This window comes from Dermatophagoides pteronyssinus, unplaced genomic scaffold (assembly GCF_027571235.1).
Source record: "Dermatophagoides pteronyssinus isolate colony J.1.1.1.1 unplaced genomic scaffold, Derpt_VIB-CSIC_2022.12 sq0004, whole genome shotgun sequence".
Lineage (NCBI taxonomy): Eukaryota > Metazoa > Arthropoda > Arachnida > Sarcoptiformes > Pyroglyphidae > Dermatophagoides > Dermatophagoides pteronyssinus.
The window spans coordinates 64,344-81,989 of NW_027461528.1; the positions used below are offsets into that span (position 1 = coordinate 64,344).

The 17,646-nt window shown below is 32.5% G+C and overlaps 4 protein-coding genes across 5 annotated transcripts; 2 read left to right on the forward strand and 2 right to left on the reverse strand.

Moving 5' to 3' along the window:
• The first annotated feature begins 37 nt into the window (after window positions 1-37).
• On the forward strand, window positions 38-3,097 carry LOC113796823 (SCY1-like protein 2). Its single transcript, XM_027347110.2, has 3 exons — window positions 38-1,888; window positions 1,951-2,069; window positions 2,129-3,097. Exons 1-3 carry the CDS (start codon window positions 217-219, stop codon window positions 2,873-2,875), a joined length of 2,538 nt encoding a protein of 845 aa, XP_027202911.1. The 5' UTR covers window positions 38-216; the 3' UTR covers window positions 2,876-3,097.
• Window positions 3,085-11,622, reverse strand: LanB1 (laminin subunit beta-1). Of its 2 annotated transcripts, XM_027347114.2 has the most exons (14): window positions 10,473-11,622; window positions 9,968-10,033; window positions 9,656-9,805; window positions 9,197-9,595; window positions 8,031-8,954; window positions 7,766-7,954; window positions 7,410-7,699; window positions 6,727-7,344; window positions 6,471-6,660; window positions 5,335-6,405; window positions 3,944-5,279; window positions 3,554-3,872; window positions 3,340-3,496; window positions 3,085-3,283 (listed from the first exon to the last, which is right to left on the reverse strand). In XM_027347114.2, exons 1-14 carry the CDS (start codon window positions 10,642-10,644, stop codon window positions 3,144-3,146), a joined length of 6,021 nt encoding a protein of 2,006 aa, XP_027202915.1. In that variant the 5' UTR covers window positions 10,645-11,622; the 3' UTR covers window positions 3,085-3,143. The 2 variants fall into 2 exon arrangements, with proteins under 2 accessions (XP_027202915.1, XP_027202916.1); XM_027347115.2 differs by lacking the exons at window positions 9,197-9,595; window positions 9,656-9,805 and having other exon boundaries at window positions 10,473-11,618.
• A 1,516-nt stretch (window positions 11,623-13,138) lies between these two features.
• IKKepsilon (I-kappaB kinase epsilon) lies at window positions 13,139-16,469 on the reverse strand. Its single transcript, XM_027347116.2, has 4 exons — window positions 15,578-16,469; window positions 13,658-15,513; window positions 13,525-13,596; window positions 13,139-13,460 (listed from the first exon to the last, which is right to left on the reverse strand). The coding sequence occupies exons 1-4, from the start codon at window positions 16,226-16,228 to the stop codon at window positions 13,439-13,441; spliced, it is 2,601 nt and encodes an 866-aa protein (XP_027202917.1). The 5' UTR covers window positions 16,229-16,469; the 3' UTR covers window positions 13,139-13,438.
• A 93-nt stretch (window positions 16,470-16,562) lies between these two features.
• Window positions 16,563-17,616, forward strand: LOC113796832 (ribosomal RNA-processing protein 7 homolog A). Its single transcript, XM_027347120.2, has one exon. It carries the CDS (start codon window positions 16,633-16,635, stop codon window positions 17,542-17,544), a length of 912 nt encoding a protein of 303 aa, XP_027202921.1. The 5' UTR covers window positions 16,563-16,632; the 3' UTR covers window positions 17,545-17,616.
• The last annotated feature ends 30 nt before the right edge of the window (window positions 17,617-17,646 follow it).

The window sequence follows — 17,646 nt, forward strand, 5'->3', positions numbered from 1 at the left end:
CCAATATAAACAACTGACTAAAAAAGAACAGTTATTTCGCAGAAAAACGGGAGAGCCAGGCTGTCATTGCCAGAAGCAGCAAAAAAAAAAAACTCACCTGTTTTGTTTTCATTTTCGATTCGATTGCAATCCAATTTGGATTTTTTGTTTTGTTTATGTTTTGTTGATCCACTATGTTTGAATCATCAGTCAAACAATAATTGTGCGGAAATAGGAATGGAATCAATGTTAAATCGTTTACGTGATACAGTATCGTCAACTGTTTATCATGTTACAAATAATTTATCAACTGCATTACCTGGTAATCCATTGACAAGAGAATATGAATTATTGCGTGAAATTGGATCAGCTGGCCCAGGATTATGTTTTAAAATTTATGAAGCAACGAAAAAAAGTACAAAAGAACAGGCATCATTGTTTATATTGGATAAAAAAACTGATCGATTCGAACGAAAGGAAAAAGAACAATTATTCGAAACAATTCGACATGGTGTACCACAATTGACACGTCTTCGTCATCCATCAATGTTAACCATACAACATAACCTGGAAGAAAGTCGTGATCTAATTGCATTTGCTACTGAACCTGTTTTGGGAAGTTTGGCAAATTTTTTCGATCCTACATTTGCACGTGAACAATCAAAAGATGGTGAACTATTTGAATTCTATGATATTGAAATCAAATATGGTCTATTACAATTAGCTGAGGGTCTGCAATTTCTTCATAAAGATGCTCGAATTCTACATCGAAATATTTGTCCGGAAAATATCCTTGTAAATCGTAATGGTATATGGAAATTAGCTGGATTCGATTTCAGTGTACAAACATTGAATCCAAATGAACAACCATATAAATTTCCTTCGCTTAAAGTCATTGCCGATTTATCATTAGAAATTCAACCAAATTTTACCTATTCAGCACCGGAACATTTTCAATCATCACCCTCGAGTGAAAATTGCATTATCGATACAAGTTCAGATATTTTTTCATTAGGTATGATTGCCTATACATTATATAATAAAGGAAAACCATTATTATTGTTTGATGCATCATATCAATATCGGCCGGAAAAATTTACTATCGATTTAAAGGATAAATTATCTCAAACATCAACATTATCCTGTATACCTGAAGATTTTAGAAAACATTTTCGCCTCTTATTAAGCATTGACCCAAAACTTCGACCTGATGCCCAACAATTGTCAAAATTACAATTATTTCAAGATGTTCTCGTTCGAACGTTGCAATATTTTGATTGTTTATTTCAATGGGATAGTCAACAGAAAGCACAATTTTATCGAAATCTTCCCGATGTTTTGCAACGGATACCGAAACGTATAAAACTGCGACGAATTGTTCATGGTTTAGCAAAAGAATTTGTTAATCCTGATATGGTACCATTTGTATTGCCACCAATGTTTTTAATAGCAAAAGAAACCGATAACGAGGAATTTCATACATGGATCTTACCCGAATTGATACCGGTATTTCGTTATAAAGAACCAATTCAAATAGGACTATTTTTGTTAAAAAATATGAATTTCCTTGTCGATAAATTTAAATCTAAGCCGGAAGCATTAAAAGAACATATCATACCATTAATATATCGTTTTCTTGAATCGGATGCTTTTCAAATACAAGAATTATGTTTAAGTGTTGTTCCAAGTATTATACATTTGATTGATTTTTCTGGTTCGAAAAATATGCTCCTACCTCGAATCAAACGATTAGCATTGGAAACAAAATTATTATCTGTACGTGTCAATTGTCTGATTTGTTTGGGTAAAATATTGGAACATTTAGATAAATGGCTAGTATTGGATGAAGTTCTACCGTTGATAATGATGATGCCATCTCGTGAACCGGCTGTTATTATGTGTTCAGTTGGTAAGTGTTGATATGTGTTGTTCCTGAATCACTTTAATGGTTTTCTTTTCTTCCTCAAACAGGAATTTTTACATTAACAATCAATAGTAACAAGTTAGGCATCCCAAAAGAAATGCTAGCTAATAAAATTATTCCATTTTTGGTTCCATTATCGATTGAAAATGGTCTCTCATTGCAACAGGTAAGTGATTTTTCTCCAATTATTCACATTTTTCATTGTTGTTTTTGTTGTTGTTGCAGTATACGACAATAATGAATTTAATTCGAGAAATTTTAAATAAAATTGAAGAAGAACATCAAGCCAAATTAAGACAATTGGATTCGATTAAAGTACAACAGGATTCATTTTTTATTGATAATCAACAACAATCGAATGATGAAAAATCATTTGATCCATTCAAATTGAATGATTCATCATGTGATGGTGATAAAATGACAACGGTCAATAATAATAATGTTTCATTATCATTGAATGACAAAGAACGTTTAGCGTTCGAAAAAGAACAATCGGAACGTTTAAAAATGAATGAACGACAAATGTTATGGACGGCTAACAATGATAATGTATCATCATCATTGAACTCTGAATCTATCAAATCTAGTCAACATTCTCAATCACCACCAACAAAAGATCTGACCGATTTGCTTATTAATTCAAATCTAAATCTAATGTCAAAACCCTCAACACAATCACAATTATCATTCCCATTCAATGGAAATGGACCTATGTCATCATCACCATTTTCGACAACATTAAATCAGCAACAACTAAAACCCAATTATTCAGCCTTGGATAATATTTCCATACCGAATATTAATCCGAAATCCATGCCGCAAACACTGAATTCAATGAAACAATTAACCATTGGTCCAATTCGAACTATGACCACAATGAATAACACCGCCGTCAACAATCACAACAACATGCAATCATCACAGTCGACAAAACAATTATCTAAAACCGAATTGGAAGAATTTCTCAATTGATACTATCTTTATAAAAAATTATTTGTATAAAAATAAAAAATTTAAATTTTTTTAAAATCAAAAAAAATTATTGAGTGTCTTTTTCTTTTAATCAATCAATAATCATTCAGTACTATAATGATATTTAAATGGTAATAATAAAAGTTATTTAAAAAAGATAAGCTGATAAGATGAAGATATTTTTAAAAAAGATTTGTATGTATGGGCGATTTATGTTTGTTTTTTTGGTCAAAAAGTTGAATTTTTGTCGTTATCTAAGCTCGATCATCTAGGCTTGACAGTCACGATAGAATTTCGATTGTCGTTCAATATTTTCCAGATGATTTTTCATTTCATTATCCAATTCTTCAATTTTGCGTCGTAGATCATCCAATTTTTGATCATTATTAGCGATATCGGATTCAAAATCTGAACAATGGAAACATAATTCAGTGTGATATTTCACAGTAACTAAAGTAACTTACCTTCGATTGATTTTAATTTTACTGATACATTATTCAACAATGTTGATGCATTATCTTTTAAAGCTTTAGCACGTTTCTTTAGATCATCACTAACTTTAGATTTTTGATCCAATTTTTGGGCTGCTAAACGATATTTACGTTCCAGATCCACAACATACTATAACAATCATCATCGGAATTAATACAATGAAAAAAAAGATTAAATTTATCTCACCTTATTTGCATCTTCAGCACTGCTTGAAGCAGCCATTGCTTCTTTTTCTGCATTTTCGATATTGAATTTATTTCCAGTGAATTTCTTTGTCAAATTATTTAATCGATCATTTAGATCGACAATTTTGCCTTTCGCTTCTTCGGTTTTACCTTTGGCTTCGTCAGCTTTGCTGGTTACCTCTTTTAGATCCTGTTCAATACCGATGATTGATTTATTGGCCATATCAATTGAGTTTTTTGCTTTACGTTGTGCATCCAATGCTTTTTCCAATTCTTTTTTTACTGATTCCGCTAACGACAGAATATCATTGGCTTTTTTCCTAATTTTATTAAATTGATTAAATTGAATTAGATTTTTGTTGTAAAATACTAATGATACTTTATTACTCACTTAACCTGATCGGCTTTTATTTTAAGATGTTCAGCTTTTTCAAGCGAATCACGAGTTTCCGATAGGATACGATCGATATCTTTCAATCCGGCAATAGTTTTATTAATTTCCAATGCAAGTAAACGTATTTCATTTTCATCCAATGAAATTGTATTCTGACGACATTTTTCAGCAATTTCACGAACATCTTTAGCTTGCGCTACATCATCGCTAAGAAATTTATTTATCTGATCCAACAGATTGTTTACTTCTATAGCCGTATTGGTGGAAGTATTTTTAGCCAACATTATCCGTTCGAATGCAGCTTTTGCTTCATCCAATGCTTCATCGGATTTTTCACGTGCTTCTTTAATACGACGAAGTTCATCTTTCACATGACGATCCTTATCCTGTAAATCTTTTTCCGCTTTTTTAGCCAACTCAACAGCAGTTGATGCTTTTGTAGTTGCACCATGTGTACAACTAATACCACCACAACGGCCACAACCAGCACCACCACAAAGATTGTCACATTGATCAATAGTAGAAAATCCATCGCACACCAGATTATTAATATTTGGCAGGCCAGTTTCCATTTCTAATATTTCCTGTTGAATATTACGTAGTATTCGATCATTTTCTTGATAGGTAAGATTATGTTGTCCTTTTGGTTGATCAATCAATTGTTCAGTATTACGACGAATTGTTTGTGAATCCGTTAGAATATTACTTGATTCTTCGACCAAATTTCTTGATGCACGACTACGACGTTGTGCATCCTTAGTCATATTATATGCACCTTCAACATTAGCTTCTTGTAGGGCGAATGTTTCATTTTTCAATTGATTTGCTTCCAATTCTAAATCCATTGATTTATTTGCCAATGCATTTAATTTGAAATTAACATTGATTATATTTGTTTTAGTATCTTCAAGTTGTCGTTCGTGATTGTTTAGGGCTTCTTGCAGATTAGCTAGATTAGATTTAGCTTCTTCAATCATATGTTGTACACGTTCCAAATCAAATTTATTAATATTTTGTCCTTCAAGAATTTTGTTTATTTCATCCAAATTCAATTCGATCTGTGTAAATTGTTGGGTATAGGCACCAGTAGTACCAGTTTGTTTAATTTGACGTGCTTTATCCAATAATTTGAATGTTTCCGTTTTCAAAATATTTGTTATATTATCCCAACTTTCAAAGCATTCACCACAAGCTTCACAATATGGTACCATACCGGTAAAACCCCGTGCACAACGGTCACATTTTGCACCTGATATCCCATCAATACAAACACAATCACCAGTTGTTTTATGACACTGCATGCTACTTGATCCGGCAGAATTACATTCACAAACTAATAAATAACGAATATAAATTAATCAAAAATGACATGCACAAATCTAACTTACGTTTACAATGAAGTCTGGGATTACCATAATGATTTGGTAAACATTCATTACAGGCACGTCCACCAAATGTGGATTTACAATGACATTGTCCGTCGATTTCATTACATTTCATTGATAATGATCCTTGTGGATCACAATCACATGGTTCACAGCCTTGTTGCGAAGTAAGATTCCAGTGATTATCGGCACAACGATTGCAGGATATGCCTTCAACATTAGGCAAACATGAACATTGTCCGGTAGTTTGATTACAGAATGCCGATCTTGGATCAGTCCCCAAATGATGACAAACACATTCGGCACAAGAATGATCCAATGCATTTCCAAAATAGCCTGGTCTGCATACTTCACAATTTGATCCACCAGTATTGTATAAGCAACGAAGACATTCACCAGTTTTTGGATCACAATTACCCGGTTGACTAATATCCGTATTACCGCTACAATTACAAGCAGAACATTGACCACCCGGGATATTTGGTTCACCAAAATAATTTTCATCACAATGATCACATCGTTCACCAGCATAACCCGGATGACAATGACAGATAACATTCTGTGTACGCGGATCTAATTGACAGGTATGGGCATGTGACATTCCAGAATCTTCAACACCTGGACAAGGACAAGGACGACAAGGAACAACCATTCCGGTCAATCGACCTAATGGGTCACCATAATATCCAGCAGCACATTCATCACAATGATGTCCAGCAGTATTATCTCGACAATCAATACAGCTTCCTGTTTTCGAATCACACATATCGGACATACCATTACAATCACAACGTTGACAATTTGGATAATTCCAATAGCCTGGTTGACATTCATCACATTGACGGCCATATGTTTCGGGTCGACAATTACATTGACCAGTAATTGGATCACATTCCGAATCTAATGCACCAACACGATGACAATCACATGGTTTACAACCATCCGGTCCAAAACCATAATAACCAACATGACAACGATCACATGTACGTGGTGATACATATTGTTTACATTGACAAAGACCACCCAATTGTTGACAATCCGCGCTATATGATCCGGTTGGATTACAACTACATGCTATAAGTTTTAAAATGATAAATCGTTTTAGAGTTAAAGATTCAAATGATTCAAATAAGACTTACGTTGTGCACCATCAAATGTATAGAATCCAGTACTCATCAATGATTTGCGACAAAATTCATCAACATCAGGTTGACGATTGAAACTATAATATGGCATCAGACAACGATGTTCAAATTCATATTGTTTTCGTTGATTTTCTGGAGTTCCGCTTAAAAATGGTATATCATTTGCTTTCGGAATCAAGGTAATCTATGCAACAATACAATAATGATTCAGCATTCATTCATCAAATTCAAAACAAACAAAAAAACATACCGAATCGATTAGAATCGAAGGACTTTGATCGAATGCAGGTCGATCAAATTCATTAGTATTCAATTCCATTTGATAACGTTGTCCTTTTTCCAAACATATTGAATCAACAATAGCAGTACGTTCATTTGATAATAAACTAATTTGACGAATATCATTGGTTGTTGAATAATTTCCACATGGTCCATATGGATCAATACCATATGGACGTTTGATCATTAATTGAGCATTTTTAAAATTACCCGAAGTTTCTGGTTCATAACGCACAACTGCATCATAATATTTTGAACTAGGTACATAATCGATTGGAAATTCAATTCCTGAATATGGTGGTAAACGATTAAAACCTTCACCAGTCCAATGTATTCGTTCATCATAATTTCTTGGCGTTACAATTGGTGAACCTTGTATTGTTTTAGCGTCTTCAGCTTCAAATGTAATAAAATCTGGTAATGGCACAAAATAACCAGGTTCAGGCTGATCACAACGTCGTCCGGTAACATGTGGACGACAATTACATTGTCCAGTTGTTTGATCACAATCCGGTGAATATGATCCACCTGGATCACAATCACAAAATTTACAACCTTCTTCATCAACACCCAGACCATAATAATTTGGCTAACAGAAACAAAATTTGGAGAAAATTAACATCTTAAACAAATCAAATCCAAACAAAAACTTACCGCACATTGATTACAATCACGACCAACAACATTACGTTTGCAAACACATTCACCAGTATTAACATTACAACCATGATTACCAACAGTTCCCATTTGATTACAGCTACATGATTCACAACCATCTGGATTGATTTCATGTAGATTCCAGAAACCAGGTTTACAATGATCACAACGACGACCTTCCACATTTTTCTTACAACTGCAACGACCTGATTCAAGACCTAAACCAGCATCAGTATATGGATCGCAATTGCCTTCTTCCTTCGAACCACGTGGATCACAATCACATTCTGAATTCGGATAATGAATTTTATATAATAGTCAAACAAAAAGAGTGATCCAATCAAAAAACTTACGTTGACAAACATAAGGATCATCAAGACGACGATTTGGATCACGAAAAAATGATGGCCGACAACGTTCGCAATGAACACCCATTGTATTATGTTGACAATCATCACAAACACCACCACTAATATTATTACTCGCCTGATATACGGCCATATCAAAATGACAACGACTTGCATGATTATTACATTCACATTCTGAATAATGAAAAACAAAAACGAAAGATTTGTTTTTTTTAAAAGGAATAAAATTTCCAAAACAAAATCAACATACTTTTACAGGCATTGGTTTGTCGACCGATAGCCGGTTTCCATTCTAAATCATTATAGAGATCTTCACAAAGTTCACAATTAAGACCTTTTGTATGATGCGTACATTCACAACGTCCATAAACCATATCCGGTATTGTTTCATGATTACTTGGAATACAACGACTTGCATGTCCATAACATGAACACGAACCACGTACAACCATATCATATATAGCATAATAATATTTTTCTTTTACTTCCACTCGTGGATCCAATAGATTATCACCCAATGTATGTAATTGTGTGAAATTGATACGTAAATTAGTAATTTTCAACATATCTTGTACTTCTTTCGAGTATGGATCTTCGATATGAATGTTGGGCGGTAGGACACGGAATATAACTTCACCTTCAGTTGATGGTTCGACATTTGAATATCTTGAATCACAAACCAAATCAGTAATGCGATTACGTGGACCCAGTGGTATGCCTGGAAATGATGCCGCACAATCATAAGCAAAATATTGATAAACTTTCCATGTACGACCAAAATCATGTGAGCGTTCAATCAACATTGCAGCCGGACGAAAAGTTTTGAATGTCATAACCAAATGAGTGAAATGAAATTCTGCTTCCAAATCGAATTGAATGAATACATTTTCAACACCATTCTCGGCTTGCCACCAAAATTGTCGTCGTTTTTGGCCAACACGTGATACAACATTTTCAATACCATGATAACGAGCTGTTCCTTTGAAACGATCTCTCGAATCACAATAAAAACATTTTTTCTTCTCTTTCAAATGACTAACCACACAATAACGAATCTGTTGTCGTAAGCCACACGTGGATGATGCTTTCAGTCGTTCTTCACGACCAATCAATAGGTTACCGGTTGCCGGATAACAAGCTTGAAAATCATCACAACGACCTGATGGATAAATCGCTAAATGGATGATAATTATAAAAAAAATTCAATTAGAAAATTTCAAATTTGTCAAAAGAAACAGAAGAAATTATTGTGAAAAATAATGAAAAAGAATAAAAAGTGATTCCCATTTCCCAATAAACCGAAAGAATTAATTGAAAAAATTGTAGTGAATGAAAAAAACAGTTGAAAAATTCTTGGTTAGATTTAGTAGTTGGTTGCCCCCGAAGAAATTCTTGAGAAAAAAATTCAAATCAAACCCATCGGATGACGATCATCAAATTTTGGTCGATTACGAAAATCACTACCATCCCATTCTTCTTCATCGAATGTTGGTTCGGTTGTTGATAATGATGGTGGAGCATGTGTTGGACCATCCAAATCTGGATCATAACCACGAGAACGATTTTCAGCCCAATGAAATGTATCATTATACCATATAAATGGACCGGGCATATGTTTACCGCCATCTAATGTTGGCGGTCGATTTGGTGACGATATAATCTTTTGTTGACGGTTATCATGATCGGTTATACGACTTTTATGTTGATAAGTTGATTCATAATAATTTCGATGATTCGAAGACGTTGGCGGTGATTGGGATTGGGATTGGGATCGATAACCATTACGTGACCATTCATATGGTGATGTACGATGACCTGAATAAAATTTTTATTAATTTCAATAAAAACTAAAGAATTTCACAAAGAAAATCTTACCGTTCACTGGAACTGGTCTTTGTGAATCATCATGATTATTATTATCAATATTATTTGTAGTCGATGATGATGATGATGTTTCATTCAATTTAAAATATGAAACATCATGCGAATACGGTCTAGAATTATAGCCAACATTTTGTTGTCTAGCTATACTCAATGAATTTTTTTTTATTTAAAAACAAAACAAAAATTTCAAAAAATAATTGGGAATTTTTTTGGTTTAACCATTAAAAAGTGTTCAAGTTTTGGACCAAACAATTTTTTGCAATATGAAAAAAAATCAAATTTGAAAATTTTGGGTTGGCTTACCATTACGATCATATTCATCATATTCTCTTTGGTTACTTCGATCAGGATACCTTTGGCATAATGTTACTAAATAAAAAGAGAAAAAATCAATCAAAAAATGATCCAGAAAATTTCAAGGTTACATCGTATATAGGGTTTTTAAATTGTTTTCTTAGTAATGTTCTTTTCAACATTTCTGTCAATGGAAAACGTTGGAATTGAAATAAATTGAATCTGAAAAACAAGTATTTCCCTTAAAAGGTAATATTATCATTATCCTTTAGATTGCCGGATTTGGGCAATGTGAATTGATGGCTTTGCGCTATTCATTTTCAATTTTGATTAAGGCAGTGATTCTCAACCCGTGTGCCGCGGCACATTGGTGTGCCGCGAAATTCTGAAAATGCAACTGATATATATTTTGTGCCGCTAAAATTGTGCCGCGACAACAAAAAGGTTGAGAATCAATGGATTAAGGATTTTCCCTTAGCAACAACAATCAAAGATTTAAAAATCAAAAACTTACATGACAAGAATAGAAAAAAGAACACAATAAATAGGTGAATCAATCTCGATAAACCAAACGATCGATAATTGATCGATAATTTTGTTGATAATGATGATGATGATGATGAATAATTATAATAACAACATCTACTACCATTACTGATAGTAGATGTTGTTGAATATGATGACATTTTTGTTTTTTTCGATGAGTATTTGTTTGGGATTATTATGTCGAATGATTAGAATTTATAAAATGATTAATATTAATATCATACATCAGATATTTTTTCTTAACTGATACTGATTCTGATGGTGATATTCGATAGATGATAGATGAAATGAATTGGTGAATTGATGAATGAACACAATTAATTATTTTGAACAAAACACGATAATGGTGATGATTAAATCTTTGATTTGGTTTTATTTAATATGAGATGTGAGATCGAATCGGTCATCGGTCATTTGAAATAATAATGATAAGATTGCTATTATTATTATTATTATTGTGTAGATCAGCTGTCACAGATTGCACAAATGATGAAATTGGTTTGTTATCATTTTTACCTGGATGCACAATGTAACGATATTATGACATTCAACAAAAAAAAACGGGATTCACAATGAATGGTTAATTGTCACACACACATGTACACACCCTTTTTTGTCTTTCTGTCAACATCGGACACAAACAACAAAAGCCAAAAATCGATTCTTAACACAAACAAAAACATCCACCGCCACCATCATCACCATCACACAGTTATTCTTATGGAATTTTTTTCTCGTACCGTTGTTGATTCAATCAAATCGAAGAGGTGTGTGTGTGTGGGTGGCTATCTAATAAAATTAAAAAAACTGATGAAAACTATACAACACTTCTATGATGATATAGATGATAAAGATGATTATATGGACTTTGATCAAACAAATATATTCATTAATTTCCAATCACAACAAAAACAGGAGAGAAACAAATTATATGGAGGCGTTGGTTTTGAATCTATACATTCAAACAGTTATGGTGTGTGTGGATCACTTATCCTAAAGGATATTGAACGGGCGTGTCACACGATATACACCAAATCGATGATGTCGAAAGAATCACATCAAAATCTTTTTTTTTGTGAATAAAGAGAAGCGAAACAAAGATACAATGAACAAGTAATAAGCAAAAGATAATTTCAAATAATCATTATAACAGCATTATCATACACAGAGAGACATACCACCGCTAAAGATTTATTATTTGAAAATAGAAAAACTTTGTTTATATGATGATATGTTTGTTGATCATTCGACGACGGCCACACCACAATACACTACAAACACTTCATGGCTGATAATATTCTATATGGTGGGCATATTTTGAAAAACGAAAATAAAAATGGCGGTGTCTATTTGCGTACCAAACATTCATTCATTCATTGATCAAAATGAAGATGGTCATGTCTTGACTTTTCTGGTGAGAAGAAATCAAGAAAATCTGTTTTCGTTGAAGCAAGCAAGCAAACACACACCATAGACATAATCATCGACGCCGTGAATGAATGAAACACATGTGGGACGACAACGACCAACAACAACGATGGCTGATGATAATGATTTTGTTTCATGGAAAAAAACGGTGGTCTATGTTTGAATATTGTCGATTTGAAAAAAGCATTTGGTTTTTGTTAGTTGGAGGATCAAGAAGAGAACGAATCAAGAGGGAAAAAGTCAAAGTCTATTCATTCATTTCATTTTCATATTGAAAAGTGACAATCGCGATGATGATGATAATCAATTATTATTATAAATAGAACCATGAACAAAATCAATCGATATCGATAAATAACTAATCAAGAAAAAAAAATAGTTTATTGATCCGAGAATATATTCAGACACTTTGTGTGTTCGAATTCGAATGTCCGGAAAATTATTATAATGTGAGCGAGGACCTTTCATATAGATCGTTTTGAAATATTTGACAAAACAAAACTTTATCATATCAAATTACTTAAGAAAAAGTTTTTCTTCATCACTTAGTGGGACAGTCAATTGAAATAAGGACAAGTCTTGGATTAGTTTATGTGATGATTTGCGTGTGTGGGCGAACCAGTATGGACTACTACCATCGCCATCATAATCATCAATGTTAAATTCAAGAGAAATTTTTCTGAATTAATTTTTTTAATTGAAAACATTTCTTTTTTGGCAATGGATCATCATCATTGTCAAAATTCAAATCGATACACACATATGTTATCAACCAAAACAACAACAGAAACAAAACTGAAATATCGATAACTGATAATCAATGGGCAATGGACAAGACATTAGATTTTGCATTTACCACAACGAAAAAAAAAGAAATGATGAAATAAACTTGATTAAACGCCTACACATTTTATTTTTTGCTTAGAAAAAATCTTTGAGCATCTTTATTTTATAAATAAGGCAATAAATATTGCCCAAATATAAGAAATGGGAAAAAATTGTTGTTTTTGTTGTTGGTCATCCATTCCAAGAATTTTCGAAATGATAATGATTAGTGGATTTTTTTTGAAGAGAAAAAGGATCTCTTGTAGATTAGGAACCCCAAAACACCCTTTTGTAGATTAGGAACCCCAAAATGAACCTCTTGTAGAATAGGAACCCAACCCATAGTAACTCAATGCTAACTTGCTACATACATAAATAGAATAAAGCAAATGAACATTCCTTGGTTTTTAATTAATCAAACTTAATCTCGGCAGGTTAGGTTAGGTTAGGATGGGACAGTTAGGTTTTCCGGGGAGGAAAACCTAACTGCTGACAAAAATATCTAATTTAAAAAAAGATATGATGTATTTCGTTAGAATTGTAATCGTTTCGTTCCTTATTAAGGTTCATGTAGATTAGGAACCCCAAAATGAACCTCTTGTAGAATAAGAACCCAAAACAGCATTGGGGTTCCTATTCTACAAGAGATCCGAGAAAAATTCTATGAAACCGGTAGCGCCATCAATTGTTGATCGATTGAACACTGATTTGGAAGATTGAAAAAAAATTAGTAAAATTCAAAATTAAAAAAATAGAAAAAAATTTACTCGGAAAATATCATAACAAAATCTTTATATGCTTCTTTAAGCTTTTGTGAATCTTCATGTAGGCTATTTAATCTGTGGCAAAGAAGAAAAAAAAATTAAATCCATCAGTCAAAAAATCAATCAAAAAACATACTCTTTGAAAATGGCCGATGCTTCAAATGTATTATTGTGATGATGAAGATGATTTAGATTGGATGATGATGATGATGGTAAAATTTGATTGGTTGTCGTTGTCGATGATGATTCTAATGAACCGCCTAATGCAGCTGCTGACCATTCTGTTTCGAAAATTTTAACCTCTTTGAAAAGTTGATTCCACAGTTTATTATAATCATCATATGCATGAGAAATATTTGATTCGATTTCAGTGATTGATTGCAAAAATCCATAAAGTTCAGTGATAATTAATTGTGGTTTAACATATGCAACTTGGGCACCTTGATACCATTCTTCTAATTTATCGGCAATATTTCCGCATGGATTAATTTCATTAGCCAGAAGATTATTCAATTTTTTACAATAACTATCCAATTTTAATTTTTCTAGCTGATGTAATTGTTCTTCATGATGATTTAGCGATTTTATTTGCTTATCTTTATGCAGCATTAGCCAACATTCGCGAATTTTTGCTGTAAAAATTTTCGCTTTTGATTGTATCAATAATAGATGACGAATATTTTCCAATTCTTTTGATGTGGGCCATAGATCACGTAATTGTTCGAATTTTTCATCCATTATCGATGATGATGAAAGACTTTTGAAATTTTGTTGAATTTGATCCAATCGTTGTCTAATGGTATCGATCTCATTAAAATTATATAATGTTATTACTGAATTTGGTTTAATAATGGAATCGATTAATAATTTTATCAATCTGGATAGATGATTATTATATTTTTGAAGATTATTTAAACGTTCTTCCAATAAGTTTAGATGAAAATTAAAACAACTGTATTTTTCATCCAATATTTTGATATTACGATCAATTAAACGTAACATATGACATGGTATTTGGCAGGCTAATTTATAATTATGAATAAATTTGTCTATTTGTCGTAATGATGAATATGCTAATGATGAACAAAGCTTTGCTAATTGTGCATCCAAATCCGTATTAACATTTGTATCAATAATATCGGGAAATTTACTTGGAGGAATTGGACCAGTCGTGCAACGTATCTTTGAATTCATCTGGCCATTAAGTAGAAATAGTGGGGAATGTTCAGTTGTATGAATATCCGAGATGGGAAAATTATCGGATAAAATGGCAATTATTGTCGATATAGTGGATGATGCGGATGATCGTCGTTGATTTGATTGCAATAATGGAATTAATTTCGATTTAGCTGATTGATTTGAAACATTTTCAATTTCATCAATTATGGTCGACATTTGTTGATTAATTTGCAAAAATTGTTGATCATTTTTTGAATCAATCAAATGATGATGATGATTGAGATTATCGTTTGGCCAAACTAATATTTGATCATTTGGCGACAGTTTATAGAGGGAATCAAAACGTGATTTGAGTTCCAAAACTGACTCGCTAGGATGGCAATAAATAGAATGTAATGATAATGATCCAACATAATAAATGTAAATTATTTTATGTTCCAGAATTTTGGTAACACTGGTGAAAAATTTTTCAAATGACCACATGCGATATGCATCACATTCTAATAAACCGGCTAATAATTCGGTAACTAATGGTTGAACTGATTGACTTAGCAAACATGAATCCGGAAGATTTCTACTCCATTTTATTTCACCATTTTCTGATGATTGTGTACCTGAAATAATTCCCGACGCTTTTTCCGTCGTTATACGATACATTGTTTCTTTATTTTTTCTACCACCATAGGGACGAAATGGTAGACTACCGGTTGCAATATGATATAACGTAACACCAATACTCCAAAGATCAACATTAGCTTTGAATGATTTGCCAACGGGTTTCCGAAGTACAGCTCTTTCATACATATCCGGATGCTAAATTGATTGGAAAAACGGATTGAGAAAACCGTTGGAAAAATAACAAACATTGGAAACTTACCAAATATTCTTCGGTTCCATATAAAGACATGAATTGTTGATCATCATCCAATTCTCTAGCGGCACCAAAATCCGTCAATTTATAAATCGAAGTACCATCTTCCGAAACAAATTTCATGATATTACCCGGTTTTAGATCACGATGTATAATATTCATATCACGTAAATGTTTCATACCAGCTGCTAAATGTTTTAAAACTTGAAGAAATTCTTTTTCATCCAAACCATTGCTATTCATTGGATCATCCAGAATATTGAATAGTGAGCCACCAGTGCATAATTCCATGACTAAAACTTTTTGTTTTGTATCATTTTCTTCTTCAATAGCCAATAATTTAACAATATTTTCATGATTCACTTTTTTTAAAACTTCAAATTCACGTTTTTGTACTTCATATGGACGCATATGACTCAAATGATTAAAACATTTTACAGCAACTGTTTCACCGTTATGTTTATTATGACCAAAATAAACAGCACCGGTTGCACCTTTACCCAATACGGCATTCGTGTTCCAAAGATAATTTTGGGAACTTTTAAAATTTGTTAGTGATGCTGATGATGATAAACCACCCGAACCCGAACCACCGGTACCCGATGTAGGTGTAATTTTTTGTTTTATAGTTGCTTTCGACATTTTGTTTTGCTGCATTGATTGATGTTTGATCTTCGAAATATACGTGATCAATCAACGACAGTAGGAAAAACCGAATGACGATTACATTTTTTGTTGCTTTGCTCAGACAATAATTAGCATTGTTTTTTACGGTTTCGGTTGTTCACCGGTGAGCAACAATTAACCTGAATGAATTGGAGCAATTGAAAAAGTGTTTTATATTTTATTTTTATTTTTCAAAAAAAATTATCAATTTTTTTCCAGTTGCAAAAAATGAAAACAATTAAAAGACCTGTCAAACAGGTTGAAAAAAATCATTCGATTTTTTTCGCCACTATTTCGTCATTCCCTGGGTCGTGTTTGGTGAAAATAGTTGAAAATTCACGCGTGTTTCGTTTTTTGACTTTTTGAATTTTATTTTTTTCGGAAAATCTAACAAAATGCAAATTATCAAAAATGAAGGTTTCAATGTTTTACAGGTAAAATTTGATAAACAATCATCAATCATACGGCATTTATATGTGAAAAGTTTCATTTCAAATTCATTAATTCAACAACGAAAAAATTCTGATCATGATTTACAACAACAACAAGAATGTAAAGCCGAAAATTGTACATTATTCATACTGAATATACCACCATTCATTAATGAACAACATATTCGTTATTTATTTGAAAAATGTGGAAAAATTGTCCGGGTGTTTTTCGATGAAAAACCATCATTTCAAACAGCAACATCAATGTTGGAAAAAATACAGAAATTAGATTCGAAAACCGACCAGCAAGATAAATCTGCAATTCCCTTAGGTTTTTCTTCATCAGTTTTTGAAGAAAATGAAATTTTCAACTATAAAATTTGCCATGTGGTTTTCGCCAAATTGAGCGCACTTTCAAATGCTTTAGATATGGCCGGAACGGATCATGTTTATACGTTTGTCCCTGACGAAATTGATCCGGATGATAAACGTTGGTTTACTGGCATTAAACTTTGGCAATCTCGATATAATAATTCTGTGATCGATCAATATCATCGAGTAAAATTGGCTGAAAAATTTGTGGCCGAAATGGATGAACAATCGGATGAACAACAGAAACGAATTGAAGCCGAACAACAACAATCGATTGAACAGGAATCAGGCGGGTGGATAACAGTAAATCGTAATCTACGTCGCAATCGTCGTGCATTAATCGCTAATCAACAACATGATCGTCTGATTGAAGAAAAATTAAAAGATCGTCAAATGAAACGAAAACTTTCGGAACAAAAATTCGATGAACAAATTGCACCTATAATTGAAGCAGCACAGAAAAAGAAGAAGAAAAATCCTCGAACTATTCATAATAATTTTTGAACCAAAAAGTTTTTTATTTTTCAAAATTTGTAAAAAAATCTTAATAAAATTTCAAAAATTTTAAAAATCCAATTGGTTACAGCTTTTATGAATGAATCTAGT